This window comes from Sus scrofa, chromosome 6, assembly GCF_000003025.6.
Source record: "Sus scrofa isolate TJ Tabasco breed Duroc chromosome 6, Sscrofa11.1, whole genome shotgun sequence".
Taxonomy (NCBI): domain Eukaryota; kingdom Metazoa; phylum Chordata; class Mammalia; order Artiodactyla; family Suidae; genus Sus; species Sus scrofa.
In genome coordinates, this window is record NC_010448.4 from 95,502,151 (window position 1) to 95,517,601 (window position 15,451).

The 15,451-nt window shown below is 52.6% G+C and overlaps 1 protein-coding gene across 2 annotated transcripts; it reads right to left on the reverse strand.

Moving 5' to 3' along the window:
* Nucleotides 529-13,742, reverse strand: HPCAL4 (hippocalcin like 4). Of its 2 annotated transcripts, XM_005665245.3 has the most exons (4): nucleotides 13,562-13,742; nucleotides 7,121-7,290; nucleotides 6,743-6,958; nucleotides 529-4,569 (listed from the first exon to the last, which is right to left on the reverse strand). In XM_005665245.3, the coding sequence occupies exons 2-4, from the start codon at nucleotides 7,280-7,282 to the stop codon at nucleotides 4,372-4,374; spliced, it is 576 nt and encodes a 191-aa protein (XP_005665302.1). In that variant the 5' UTR covers nucleotides 7,283-7,290; nucleotides 13,562-13,742; the 3' UTR covers nucleotides 529-4,371.

The window sequence follows — 15,451 nt, forward strand, 5'->3', positions numbered from 1 at the left end:
ATGACGGGAACTCCAGCCAGTTCCTGATCTTTAGAGGGCCAGCCATTCTGGTATTTCCATCTTCAGGGTCCCTTGTAATCTGCTCACCCCTTTCTTTGAACTTGCTCCAGTGGATCTCTGATCCATACAATCGGAGTCCTTGCTAGAACAGGAGGACTGACCTTAGGAGGGTGCGGAGTTCCCCCCCAGTGTGTGAGCTCCCCCAGGCCTCTTCTCCCCCTCCTCCAAGCCCCTTCTCATCTTAGGGAAAAGAAGGAGCTCTTGGAGTTCCCATCGTGGTGCGGTGGTTAACAAATCTGACTGGGAACCATGAGGTTTCGGGTTCGATCCCTGACCTTGCTCAGTGGGTTAAGGACCCGGCGTTGCCTCGAGCTATGGTGTAGGTCAGACACAGCTCGGAACCTGCGTTGCTGTGGCTCTGGCGTAGGCTGGCGGCTACAGCTCCGATTCAACCCCTAGCCTGGGAACCTCCATACGCCACAGGTGCAGCCCTAGAAAAGGCAAAAAGACCAAAAAAAAAAGAGGGAGTTCTCAGCATGGTCACATCTTTTATTCACTGTCAGTGAAAAATAAGCACACCACACAACACAAGGTTGAACAGTGAGGCAGTCACTGCAGGCACAGCCAGGAGCAGCACAGCTGAAGGGGACAAGGGGCCACACTGGAGAACAAGTTGGGAGGGCCCCCTCTGCCCCCTACTTCTCCAGGCCTCCACACTCCTGCAGCCTTCACCAAGCAGGAAGGGCTATAGCCCCTGGGAGGCCCAGTCCTGCCCCCACACTCTGGCGAAGGTAAAAGAAAATCCTGAAAATTTCAGAAAGAAAAATCCCATGTTTTTCTGAGATTTTTCAATTACAGATTTGAATTATTTTTCTCAAAACTGATGAATAAGATATGTAAGAAATGTATTCTTGCCCCCACAGTGATCTCTAAAGACAGCACGAAGCCTCACCCAGGGTTGAGCTTCAGGAAATATTTGTTGCTTTAGTAAATTTTTCTGTAAAAATATTTACAGTATCAGCTTACTATCCTGCCTGGCTTCTTCCCTTATTCTCCCTTTCTCTCTCTTCTCTCCCCTCCTCTTCTCTCTGCAGCAGAGTGAATTTCTACCTCTAGAGACTCTGCCATTGTCTGGAGAAATTCACTTCTGTTGCCTACGGGCTTCCTTTTTCCTTTTGATTTAAAGGTCAGCCATATAATCCTGACTACAGCTCAAAAAACTAGAGAGGCCATCTGAAGTCATCCTTGCTGATGATTTTTAGAGATAAGAAATAAGGGGTTACTCCAAAAGGATGAATGAGGACAGAATACAGTCAGAAGGCAGATTTGGGGACTTTGCGATTCACAGAGATGCTGCTAGAAGATGCACAACTTCAAAGGAGAGTTTGGCTATATCAGCGTTTTAACTGTCTGCATATTTTTGTATCTGTGCAAGTCATACTTCAGTGTCTGCTAATCTTATGCTCTATGGCAAGTCCCTCTCAGCTGGGGCAGGATGGGAGGCCTGCCTCCCTTCTCAAGGCAGGGCCAGTGCTCTACCACAGGAATTCCCAAGCACATAGTCCCTGGGACATCCAGGAATATGTGGGAGCAAGGTCTGGCCCATCTGTGGCTCCTCCCATCAGCAACACAGTGGTCCCAGTTCCTAGCCTGGCATGATGTGGTCACACTGCTAGGATGTCTGAGGATCTTTGGCCTGACCAGCAAATATCACCTATGGGTATGTGTCCAGAAGCATGGAGTGATCAAACATGCCCTCATGGGTAGAATTTTGCCACCAGATGGGGAAAAAAAAAAAATTCTCTTAAGGAGGAAGATGGCAGTAAAGACAGTGCAAGATGCTCCCAGGGTTGAGGCAGAGACCTCCTAGGACAGCACTGACCTGTAAGCAGAGCTGCCCAGAAGCAGAAAATAAGATGCTTGAGAATGTAGGAGCTTCAGCCAAGCTCCTATTTCTTTTTGGAAGACTACACCCTCAGAATCATCTTAGCAGGAAGCTTGTAAAAGACCCAAACCAACTTAGCTTGCCCTGCAGTCAAACCTCTGCACAACTCAGAGTCAGAGGAATGAGCAGAGAAGAGACTCTGAAGGGAAGAAACCCTCACCGAGCCTTGGGTTCAAGTCTTGGCACTGTACCACTTCCTGACCATGCTTGTGTACAAGGAACTTCATTCTGTGCCTCAGTTCCCAAGTCTGGAGAAATGGAATGAAAAATCCCTATTTCCCTAGGATGGGAGGATAAAATGAGATGTGGTTGATGGCAAGCCTTGGAAAGCCATGAAGTTCTGTGTGATTGTGAATTAGGTTAGAGTCAACGTTTGACGGGTAGTTTTTTCCCCACTTTGTCAAAGGCCTTCCACTGGAAGTCTCAGCTGAGCTGGGCAGTTGAGTCCCTATGTATCCCTGGTGCTGAAAGCATAAGACACACCTAACAGCTAGCTCCTGAGAGCAATGGAACATCCCTTGAGATATTACTGAATAAAAGGCTGCTGGCTATTGCCCAAGGATGTGAGTTCCCCGGCTTATCATGTGGCTGGTCATAGGCAGAGGGATAGAAAGAAGGTGACAACTCAGTGAACTTGCTACCTCCAGGGGCAGCAAGAAGGAAGGTCTGATAGAGTTTGAGACCAAAGGTCATCATCCCCAAGAGTTTCCACCTGCAGAGAGGGAGGACAGGTGCGCACTCAGAAGTAAGAGGTATGTTGCATCTCTTTCCTACACATACAGTCCTGCATGACCACCACTCACCCTCGACCCAGCAATCATTCCCTGCTCCTACCCTGGGCTGATGGCACCTGTGTACTAGACTGTTTTCCCCAGCAGTTCAAGAGGAAATCCACAGTCACTGCGCATCAAAGCTAATTTCTGATTACAAGTACAGAAGAAAGTAATGTGAAAGACTTGATGAAGAAGCAGGATTAATTTTCTGGCAGTCAAAGCATGCAGCTGTATAGCTCGTGGATCCAAAATTGGAAAGCAAACATTGGAAAGCAAAGCCAGTGCATTTGGAAGATGATGAAATACCTGGCAGATTCAGGATTTGGGATTAGAAAAAGCCTTTCAAGTGGAGCACGCCCAGCACATTTTCAAGCATTTGGTCCATAAATGCTGGCAGCCTGAACAGTGGTCGGCTGGTCCTCTTCTAGCTCCTTCTGCTTCGATAGCAGAGAAAGAATAAACCCATCCTTAAACTAGACCAAATCCAGCTGTGGGAACTATGCTCACCTCCGTCTCAGCAAACCTTGTATTTTCTGTTTCTGAAGTCAGCATCCAACCAGAATAAGTGCACAGTAGAGACTTGCTCACTGAACTGAAAAAGATCATGAAAAAGGAAGTAGCAGAAGCTGCTGATGGTGACAGCTCAGGGCTTAGCCTGATAAGAAAAAGTGTCATCTGGTAAGCTGGGTGGTATTTTCTCTTTTTTTCTCAGCTCTTTTTTTTCCCCTGAAAATTAGCATTTTCCATATTCATTTAATCATTTTACAAGAAACCCAGTAATATAAAGTATGTTTAATATCCTCAATGAATAAAGGATTTTAGCTCTTTTAAAAGGGTACTATAAAAATAAGGATTACATAAATTTCAGTTTTTCTTAAAACTTCCACTGACACGGTTCTTAGACTTCCAAACACTTCTCATTTCATCCTCCTATAGCTCTGCATGAAGCCGAAGCGAAAGATGTAATAGTTCTTCTCAAACTAACCAGCCTGACTGCATCGTCTACTCACCCATGTTTGACATCCCTGTCTGAGACCCTGACCGTACTACCTATGAGCTGCCAGAGGGCACAGAATGTGTCTTGTAAACTACCACAGCCTTAGCACCTAGAGGTGCCTGGCCTTGAACAGGTGCTCGATAAAGGTTAGCTGAAGAAAGGACTGAATGAACACTCCAAAGGCGGGGGCCGGAGGTGCCAGGTAGAATTGTGGGGGCAGGGCACAGACCACCTTGAAGGGATCTGGGTCCTCAGCAAAGGACAGACCCAATTTGGCCCTTTAACTGGGGTCTGTGGGACCACATCCTATAAAGCACAATCCCAGGAAGAACAGAATTTCACAGCAGAACCCAGCCCCCCCTCCTTTACCCTACACTTTGGGGCAAAAACTCCCCTATGCCCAGTAGATGGTAGTTGTGGGCCAAGACTGGGGCTGGGGCTGGACCATAGGATACCTGAGGATCTGTCTCGATTCCAGGGTGAGGTGGTCCCTCAAGGATCTTGACTGAGGGGAGCAAGGGCTTGGGCAGAGGGGTGGGTGGGCCAGAGAGTGAGGCTGGAGTCCCCCTCCCCCTAGGAAGGGCCAGCCAGAGAGGTCACTGGGTTGGGAGGTGGCCACGCCCCTCCTGGCCAGGGGCCCTGCCCCTCACCAGCCTCTACTTCTGCATGTCACACTGCAGCAGCAGCACAATAGACGGGTCACTCTTGGCCGCCTCCTTGAACTCCTCCAGTGTAATCTGGTCATCCTTGTCCTGGTCCATCTTCTTGAAGATCTTGTCCACACGCTGCTGGGGTGTGAGCCCATCCTGGTTCATGCGCATCATGATCACGGTGCCCACCATCTTGTAGATAGCCTGGTGAGGCAAGGAGGGAGGTGTGAACACTCACTGGGAGCTAGGAGAATTCGGGGTGAAGGAAAGACGTCCCGCAGTGGGCACGGAGGACACTGGGAGATGGCAAGGATACTAGGAGGTGATGAATGCTCATTAAGACTGAGTATTTAGGAATTCCCGTCGTGGCTCAGTGGTTAACGAATCTGACTAGGAGCCATGAGGTTGCGGGTTCGATCCCTGGCCTCGCTCAGTGGGTTAAGGATCCAGCATTGCTGTGAGTTGTGGTGTAGGTCGAAGACGAGGCTTGGATCCCACGTTGCTGTGGCTGTGGTGTAGGCTGGCAGCTACAGCTCCGATTCAATCCCTAGCCTGGGAACCTCCATATGCTTCGGGTGCGGCCCTCAACAAAGACAAAAAAAAAAAAAAAAGGCTGGGTATTTAGTGAGCATCTCACACCAAAACATGTCTAATACCCAACTCTTCATCTGCTCCCACTGCTCCTGCCCCAGCATGCTCTGTCTCAGAAAATAGCAAATTCATTCTCCTGGATGTTTGGACCAAAACCCATGACACTCTTCTTGACCCCCCTTTTATCACACCCATATCCAATCTTTCAGCAAATCCTGTCAGCCATAATTTTGCAGTAAGTCCAATATCCAGCCTCTTCCTACTACCTCCCCTGCTCCTCCATGGTTGTCACCTCCACCCGCTCCCGATGGACTGTTGCAGAAGTCTCTGAACTGGTCTCCCTGCTTCTGCTGCTCTCCACCCCCTCGGTCTATTCTCCACACAGAGTATAGACAGAGACCTTAAGGGCTTCCCATCTCACTCAGGAGAAAGTCAACTTTCTACCCCAGACTATGATGCTGACAGACGGATTCCTGGCTACTTTTCTGACCCCCTTCCTATCACTCTCTCCTTGCTCACGTCTCTCCTTCCACCCTGGCTTCCTGGCCACTCCTTGAACACTGGATACACAGGCTAACTAACCTCAGGGGTCTTTGCATTTTTTGTTCCCCATGCAGAGACCACCCTTCCTCCAGACACCTACTAGGTCAGCTCCCTCACCTTATCCAGGTTGCTGCTCACATTTCACCTTATATAAAATTGCTTTTTCTCCATCACTTTCTCTCCTACTTCATTTTGCTTATCTTCTTCATAACACTTGCTGCTGACATAGCATAGGTTTTGCTATTGTTAAATTTTCTCACCATGAGGAATGTCCCATGTAAGCAGGAACTTTTTTTTTTTTTTTTGGACTCTTTTTTTAGGGCCACAAGCAGGGCACATGGAGGTTCCCAGGCTAAGGGCTGAACTGCTCGCCTATGCTACAGCTACAGCAACACCAGATCTGGGCCTCGTCTGTGACCTACACCACAGCTCACGGCAACACCAGATCCCTAACCCACTGAGGGAGGTCAGGGGTCGAACCTGCGTCCTCAGGGATCCTAATCAGATTCGTTTCCACTGAGCCACGAAGGGAACTCCATAAGCAGGAACTTTATTATTTTTAATTTTTTTATTTTTATTTTTGTCTTTTTGCCTTTTCTAGGGCCGTTCCTGCGGCATATAGAGGTTCCCAGGCTAGGGGTCGAATCGGAGCTGTAGCCGCCAGCCTACGCCAGAGCCACAGCAAGGCGGGATCTGAGCCTCGTCTGTGACCTACACCACAGCTCGCGGCAACGCCGGATCCTTAACCCACTGAGCGAGGCGAGGGATCAAACCTGCGTCCTCAGGGATCCTAATCAGATGCGTTTCCACCGAGCCACGAAGGGAATTCCGTAAGCAGGAACTTTAAACAGGACCAGGTCCGTCATAGGCACTCTCTCTATATATATATTTGTTGAAAGAATAATGAGTTAAGAACTTAGACTCTGGAATCAGACTCCTTGGACTGGAATCTCGAACGCCTCTTGATAACATTTCCTCATCTGTAAAATGAGGTTTCCAGCATTACCTCCCCCTAGAATTGTGGGATAAAGCACTTAGCACAAAAGTCTCCTACTCTGCTAACCAATGGTAGCCACTGGATCCAGGAAGGGTGCAGGGCAGCGAAGGGGCTCCTGAGGCTTGAGTGATGTGGCTGGAGAGGGCAGTGCCAGAGAAGCCCCCCCCGACTCGCCCCCACACACGGCGAAGCCACGGAGCGCGTCACCACAGCGCACTCCGGCCTCCCGGCTCCTCCCCAGCGCACCTCGATGATCTCCAGCATCTCGAGGCGCGTGATGCGCCCGTCGCCGTCCAGGTCGTACATCTCAAAGGCCCAGTTGAGTTTCTGCTCGAAGCTGCCGCGGGAGGTGACCGAAAGGGCACAGATGAACTCCCGGAAATCGATGGTGCCGTCGCCATTCTTGTCGAAGGTGCGGAAAGCGTGCTGCGCAAACTTGGAGGCGTCGCCGTACGGGAAGAACTGAAGCCAGGAATGCCGCCGGGGTTAGAGCGCCGCGCCAGCCTCGCCCTCCTGGCCCACCCTACTGGTCCAGCCCGCCCCCTGGATGCCTGGCCCCGCCCCCGCCTGTCCGGCCCGCCCCTGGAGCGTCTGGCTCCGCCCCTTAAGCAGGGCCCCGCCCACCTTGATGTAGAGCTGCTGGAACTCCTCCAGATTGAGGATGCCGCTGGGGCAGTCCTTCAGGAAGCCCTTGTACCACTGCTTCAGCTCCTGCTCGCTGAACTCGGTGTTCTGAACCAGGTCTTCCAGCACCTCTGGGGCCAGCTTGCTATTGGTCTTCCCCATGGCAGGGCCTGGGGGACAAGGGGCTCCCTCAGTTTGGTCCAGGGCAAGGCCCTCACCTCGGCAGCCTTTCCACAAGTCTCTGTAGGATAAGGGTTCCCTTTCTTCATAGCAGCCGCCTCCCATAAAAAAAAAACTCCACATTCTCACAGCCAGGACCCTTCCTGGTTCCCTGGTCTTACCACCCCTGCCCCCAACAATCCCCACCTCCAACAACTGGGCTCTGTCCTTTCACCACGCCCCTTCCTACAGGAGCTCCTGCCTCCCCTCCTGCCCCCTTCCCCACAAAGTGGAGGGCCTTCCCCTCATGACACTCCCCCATCACAGGGTCTCCTCTCTCTACAGCAGATTTCCTCCCCTGACAGCCGGGATCTCCAGGCTTCCAGGTCTCAGCTCCCCTCCTCCTCCCTTACCAGCCTATGTGCCCCCATCTTCATCCTCTTCGCCCCTCTTTACACCTTCCATCTCCCTACGCCTGCAAAATAGAGTCTCAGTCCTCTCCTTGCTATTCAGCGCTTTCTGCACTCAGCCCCTACCTACCCTAGAGGCTTCTCTCCTATCAGGCAAGGTCCTCGTGTGCTCCCCTGGCTCTCTCCTCCAAGTTCTTCCTCAGGGCCTTCCAGGCCACCCCAATAAGAAGCTTCTCTCCCTTCTTCCTCTGTTCAAATAGAAGGCCTAGCCAGAAGCACTGATGACCCTGATTGCATTCCGGCTTTGTTTGTTTGTTTGTTTTGTCTTTTTAGGGCTGCACCTGCAGCATATGGAAATTCCTAGGCTAGCTACCTGCCTACACCACAGCCACAGCAATGCAGGATTTGAGCCGCATCTACAACCTACACCACAGCTCATGGCAACACCAGATCTTTAACCCACTGAGTGAGGCTTGGGATCAAACCCTCATTCTCTGGACACTAGTTAGGTTTGTTCCTGCTGAGCCACAACAGGAACTCTGCATTCTGTTTTTTATTCATTCATTCATTCATTCATTCATTCCCTGAGCACTTATTGAGGCTGACGGTGTGCTGGGCCCTGTGCTACTGAGGGAGGTAAAGCAGACATGAACCAACTTTCACTTACTCATAACTGGGTCTAAGATGTGGATGGCTGATTGTAAAGGGCCTTCACACCATGCCAAGGAGTTTGGCCTTTAACCATAGAGGACAAAAGCTCCTGGAGTTCTAAAGCAAAGGGTAGGAAGACCACATTCATTCCACAAATGCTTAAAGATTGTTTATAATATGGTAGGTCCTGAACTAAGTTCTGGGGACCCAGAGAGAAGGAATGTGTTCCTTTGGTGACTGTGTGCAAGATGACCTGGGTGGGGGCAGGGAGGGAGAGCAGAGAGGGTCCTGCTCCATAATTCAGGGGAGGGACGATGACCCTAGGATAGGGGTTGTGGAGGGATGTGGATGGACTGATGAGGGGGCACTGACAGGACTTTCTGACTAACTAGACAGAGGGTGCGGGGAGAGGGACAGAGGGGTTGAGGCAGCTGCAGGTTTGGAGAGGATGTAGGGTCAGTCTCCAGCGGGAACACGAGCCCCTCAGGTGGCTAGCACCTGGGGAAGTTTTTGCAGAGGGAGGTACACGCTCTCCCCAGGAAGCCTGGGTGGAGTGGCTGCCAGGCCCTGAAGCCTGGGTGGACATTCTTATCAGACCTTCCTGGCAAGATTGTCCCTCTAGAGACTGAGTTTCCCAGGACATGGCCTGGGAGGTGAGTTTGACCTGCCTGGAATCTCTTTGGAAGGGGGCCAGATCCCAGCTGCAGGGTAGCCTGTCCTAAAGGCACTCTGGAAAAGGAAGCCCTCAGGCTGGCAGAAGGAATTCCACTTGTACGGCTCACTGCTTGCCAGTGCGGTGTCCTTTCTTCCTTCCTTCCTTCCTTCCTTCCTTCCTTCCTTCCTTCCTTCCTTCCTTTCTTTCTTTCTTTCTTTCTTTCTTTCTTTCTTTCTTTCTTTCTTTCTTTCTTTCCTTCCTTCCTTCCTTCCTTCCTTCCTTCCTTCCTTCTTTTTCTTTCTCTCTCTCTCTCCTTCCTTCCTTCCTTCTTTCCTTTCTTTTTGGCTGCCCTGCAGCATATGGAGTTCCCAGGCCAGGGATCTGAACCAAGCTGTAGTCAAGACTAAGCCATGGCTGCAGCAATGCCAGATGCTTAACCCACTGTGCCAGGCCAAGGATGGAACCTGTGTCCCAGTGCTCCCAAAACGCCGCTGATCCTGTTGTGCCACAGCAGGAATTCCACCAATGTGGCTTCTCATCCTTACTGGTGAGAGTGTCCTAGACAACGAGATCTGAGATCAGCTGCTTCCATGCCCCCTCTCTTGCTGCAGGACCTCAAGTGAGTTACAGGATATCTCTGGGCCTCCAATTCCTCTGCCAGGCCTTGAGGAAGATCAGAGACCAGTCGGGGGCAACAACTTCCTCTGCCTCTTACCACCCCCAGAGGATGACGAATCCCATATGCTCCCAGGGGAGGCACACCATCTTTGGGAACCTGGAACTGTGGGGACCAAAACGGCTGCCCTGGGGCCAGAGTCAAGGATGCATCTGGAACACCCCTGGGCAGGAGTCAGACTCCATTTTCAGCCGCCCCTTCCTCCAGTCCAAAGCACACAGAAGGCTCGGGATATAGTCAAGGATGCTCATGAACCCAGAGGTGGAGGTGTCTGATGGGGGAGGCAGAGCTTCTCTCTCTGTCTCCTGTGGGATGTGCCTGAGTGTCTGTGTAAGGAGCTGGGTGTGGGTGGGAGCACGTCAGTGTATGAGACTGCAAATCTGCCTGAGTGCGCGTGCGCGTGGAGTGTGTGTGTGGGTGTGTGTGTGTGTGATGGTGTCTGTATGGCTCTCATCTTTTGCCCCTTTTCTCTTCCCTGTCCCGTTCTGCCTTCAAACCACTTTCTGTCTCCTGGGGCCATACGTGTTCTCAGCCCCTATTTGACCCCACGCCCAGCAAGACTAAGCCTCCTCCTTCATTTCGCCTCATTCCTTCTACTGCTCTTAGATCTTAAAGGGCACTGCCAGCCAAAGCTGGAGATGCCCTTTTTAAGATCATCCCTGTATTTTAGTGAAAGTTGGAACTCAGAGAAAAGAGAAAGCTGGCTCAGACTTACACAGTAAGCTAGTGGAAGGGGATGAGAAACCAGGCTGAATCCATATCACCTGTCTGGACTACCCACTCCAAGTCATGGCTACTCTTGTCCAGCAAAGACTTCCACCCACCCTCCAAGGAAGCCATAGCTCTGATCTTCCTCTTGGCCTTAATAGGACCATCTTGTTGGCTCTAGGTCATGGTATCTGATACCCAGGAAATATCTATCCCTTGGGGTGGCCCACCAGCACCTCTGATTCAGCACATCCACGACCAGACTCGCCCTCAACCTGTGATGATCCTTCTCTTTCCATGGCCCTTCCTTCTTTCCTAGTTACCTTTAATTTCTCCCTTATCTCTAAGTCCAACTTGCTATAAGTCCTAGTATTCTTCCTTTTGAAGTACTCCCGAAACCTTCACTCTGTCCTCTGTCATAGCCAGGGCCAGGGGCACAGTGGAGGGGGCTGAAAGCCAGTTGGGGCACTGCTTTGCCAAGCCATGCCCCTGAGCTCAACTGCCTTGGAGGGAGTGCCTTTCTTTCTGATTCCTCTGTCCCAAGAGAATGTTTTTTCTGTTATTGCCCAAAAGTACAATATAAACTAGAGATAGATGGTGGCCTTGCCCATGAGCCCCCTCAAACTCCAGAGTCCTCTAGAATCTGATGTCAAGGTGTCTACCTGTCTAGCCTCACCTCCCACTGCTCCCCTCTCAACTACGTACTTTCAAGCCAGAACCTATTTCAACTATTGCTTGGCTGTTTTCATCTTCCCTAATAGCCTTTCTGCCCTTCTGGGCTGATGCAGCTATAATCAGCCTTTGGGCCTGACTGAAGCCCACTGCCTTATGATCAGCCTCCCCCAGCCTGGAGAGTAGACAGTCAGCAGCATGGACTTGGCATTCTGGGCATGGAGTTGAGCCCACAGGTGCATAGACTCCAGAGTCCTCTGACCCTCACCTGGCGCTCTAGAATTCGGGAATAGAGCCTGATTTGGGGGAGACCTTTGCATTAAATTCTTGCCTGAGCCAGGAAAAGTTCTCTAGACCTTTTGCTCCATGGCAAAGAGTTTATCCCTACTTGATGTAACCCAGCCTTCTTGGGAGCAGCTGGGCCAGTGAGAAAAGTGTTTCTCCCACTGTTCCTATCGTGCCCTCTTGTAGCTGCCCCACGCAGGTTTCCATTCTGCCCTCTGTGACAGTACAGAACTGCCCTGCAGAGACCTAAAGGCCATGTCTGGAACACAGACATGTTTAATGAATGTCCCTGCATGGATTATATGGGAGAGGCAGAACCCCCTTTTTTCTCCTTGAGATGATGGCTGGCTGGTTTGTTTATCTGTGTTCTCCTGCCATGGCACCTTAGAGACAATGGGGAAAGGAAGAGTTCACCCAAGGTCAAGTAGAGCCCGTCAGCAGAAAGGTGAAGGCCAGAACCCACTGGGGGCATGTCCTGTTGCAGCTGCGGCCATGCTGAAGATGGGCAGGCTCCTCTTGAGGGCTGCCCTCCAGCCTTGAAGGAGCTGGCACTGCCCCATACACAAAGCCGCTGTCCCTCTGGGCTCAGAAGCTACTTTCAGAGGGCAGGGCCCAGGAGTGTGGGCTCCAGAGGGAGAGGTGGCAGGAAGGGTGGGAGGGACTGAGGGAGGCAATAATCCCACACCCTCACCCAGCTTCAGAGGAGCTGGTGCTGAGACTGTTGCTATGGTGACAACAGCTCCCTGGTCAGGAGATTTTTCTCTTTCCTCTCCTTCCTTTGCTCTTCTCCAAGCAGCGGCCATAGCAGCAACAGTCAGGTCTTCTCCTTCTCCTTATTATTGAGAAACAGGGGATGACAAAAAAAGGGTAGGTCCTGTTGAATTCCTCTACCCTGAACCTGCCCATGTCATGCGGGCTGATGACCTAGGAGGGACTCCTAAAAGCTGAGAAGAAGCCTGGGTCTGGAAAGTGTGTGGGAGGGGGTGGTCCATACTCAGGTCTGGGAAAGAAGCAATGTCCTTTCAGTGAGGACTAAAGTCCCTGAGGCTTCCTCTCTCAAATGTCCTAAAGGTTCAGGGAAAGAGGGAGAGGGCCCTGTTTTCTCATAATCAGCCACAGAACCAGAGTATGTCAGTGCTGGAAAGCTGTCCAAGATCATCTCATCAACTCCACACTCTGGCTTGCCCACACCAACCCCACCCCTGAATTCCCCATTTGGTGGAAGATCAGAGAAGGAAGTGACTTGGCCTAAGTCAAACAGCCACTGAGGCAAAGGCAAGATCTGAGCCTGGCTCTTCTGCCCTCCAGGTTCAGGCTGCCTTAGGCAAGGCACACCTGGAGCTTTGTCATGGTCCCTGTGGAGCCACAGGAAGATAGGAGAGAGGGAGCGGCTGGATGCCAGAAGTCCAGGAAGGGTATGAATTAGATATTTGAGAGGTGGAATGAGAAGACTTGGTGCTTTGGCCGTGAGGGCTGAGAGCTGGGGGAATGGAGGAGGCTGGGTGGGACCTTGACGGTCTGTTGGGGGTGTTGTCCCTGGTTCATCCTCCCACCAGGCAAAAGAGGCCTGCGCCTCACACTGAGACCCTGGGCAGGGGGGCTGTTGAGAGAGTGTCTCAAGGAAGAGAACTGGATGTGGGAGCCTCCTCCCTCCCACAAGTATGCTATGAGCTCTGTCAGCTTGAGAGCTGGAGGTGCGGACAGTCTGAGGCGACAACGTGAAGTGGGAGTGGGCTCTCTGTGGAGGCGGAGGCTGTCTTGGGGGCCAGCGACATTGTGGTGTGAAGTGCAGTGACCTCTTGGTGGGGTTGGATGGTGTGCGGTGAGGGCTACCTGTGGAGGTGGGTGGTTGCCATGGGGCTGGGGCAATCTCCCATTTCCAAAGGAGGGAGAGTGATGGGTTCCTTCGTTGGCACCAGCAACACTGCGACCCCAGGTGTGTGTGTGTGTGTGTGTGTGTGGTGTGTGTGTGTTGGGCGCGAGAGCAGTGGTTGCTCTGAGAGTAAGGACACGCTTCTGCCTCCTTCCCTGGGACCTGTAGGGTCTGGAATGGACTGGAGGGGTGGGGAGGAATCCTCTGGCCAGGGGCGGGCTCTCCATATACTGCCTCCTATGGTGGAACCAGGGGTCAGGGAGATGGATCAGAGTGGGGCAGAAGACGAGGATGGGAATGGAGAGTGGAGGGGGAGGGGACAAGGGCCTCCTCCCGGCCCTGCCCGCGTTACCTGAGGCCGAGCGCCGGGTCGCTGGATGACTCTGAGCCTCGGCGGGCCGTGGGGACCGAGACTGGCTCGCGGGCCGGCCGCCAGGTTCTCCAAGGTCCGCGCCGGAGCCGCCTCCCAGCTCTTGTATCACTATGTGTCTGTCGGAGGCGACACGATTTGCATAAGCCCCGCCTCATTCTGGGCAGATTAGGCGTTGATTGGCTCGGCTGAGGCGGAGTGGCAGGCGGGGTTTCAGGTGGGGACCAAGTGGCCAGTGAGGCTGGGCTACAAGAACGCGCCCCGCCTGCCCTCCCTGACCTTCCCAGAGTCGCGAGGAAGAGGGAGGGCTGTACCCCCATCTGTCTCCCTCCCCGAGGCTCAGACCCGGGCCTCAGGGGTTAAAAGTGTCCACGATTGATATGGATCCGCGAAAACAACCGCACGGTTGCTATGGAAACGAGAGAGCCACAGCCGAGTCTCTAAGCCTTTCCTTCTTGGGCCCCAGCGGGGGTGGGGACAGAAAAGGGGATGAGTCACAAGATGTGACCCCCTCCTGTATCTCACCCCAAATCAGAGGAGGGTGAGGAGGAACTGAGTGGGGAGGAAAAAGATGCGGTAGTCAGCAGCCCACGCCTTCTCATCCCCCTTCCAACCCAACCACCCCTCTCGCCAAGGAACTGAGAGCAGGCAAGTGGACGGGGATGGCGAAGTACCCAGGCTCCACTTAGCCCCACGCTAGTCCTGGGCCCCTTACAGCCTCTAATTCCGATCCCTCCCCAGACAGACTTTCCTTATTTCTCAGTCTCAGGAAGCCTCCTGGGATCTCTCTGCCTACCCTATGGACCCCTCCATTCCCCACCCTCCGGTCTCCTTAGACGAAGTCTGTCCCCAGCCGCCGCCAGTCTCTGGCTTCGGATGTTGACACAAGCCCGAGGCGGTTTACACTGAGCAGGTCTGGAAGGTTTCAGGGCCCTGGGAACACCTCCTCCCGCACTTGGGGGTCTCCCCAAAGCCCTGTCCTGCCGCCCCAGCTGCAATGGAAGCTGAGAGCTCCCGACCCAAGGCGACGAGAGGGAACCTTTTTACTCCAAGCTGGGGGAGGTGGGGGGGGCGAGTAGGGAAGGGGAGCAGCCAGCCTCTGGCTGGGCCACGTGCAGGGGAGGGACTGCTAAGCATCTGTCAAAAGTAGGGCGGGGAGTCTGGGGATTAGTCCAATCAGAGCTGGGATGCTAAAGAGCCATGAGGTGGGAGGGGGAGAGGCGGGACTTCTGCCCAAGAAAGCAATTTTTGCGGTGGGCGGGGCCAGCTGGTCAAGAGCGAAGGCTTGGTTTCTCGGCTGATCCCAGAAACTTCATGGCCAGGCTCGCTGGGGAGAAGTCAGTGGTGTTCTCTCTTTTTCTTTAGGCACCATCCCAGTCCCTCTTGAACCTGTTTTGCTGTCCCTTCCTCCTAGCTGCAGGCGTCCTAGTGGGATGAGAGCATACCTGGGGCACCAGTAAGTAGGCACGTCCCTGTCCCCTTTGGTGACTGACAAGGGACAGGTGTTTGAAAGCCCTGACTCCGTCACGTCCTGAGCCTCTAGCCCTGGGGACCCATCCCTGCTCACTGATATCATAATCCAAAGCATGAGGAAGTGGAAGTGGCAGCATAAGATGCTGGAAGTGGTCTCTAGAATTTGAAAATGGAGTCCCGTCTTTGCCAATGACCCCACATAAGACCATGGGCAACATCCTTCTCACTCTGTGCTTCCCAGTCTGTAAAATGTGGGAGCTGGTACAGGAGGCCTAGGGGAGGAGGAGAATTTCAACTAGGAGGGGAAGAAAAAAGTGGACGGACCTGTGTGGGCACGAATTAGACTGCTCCACTACATTTGTGACCTCCTTGATAATAACTAACACATAGAGACCTTAC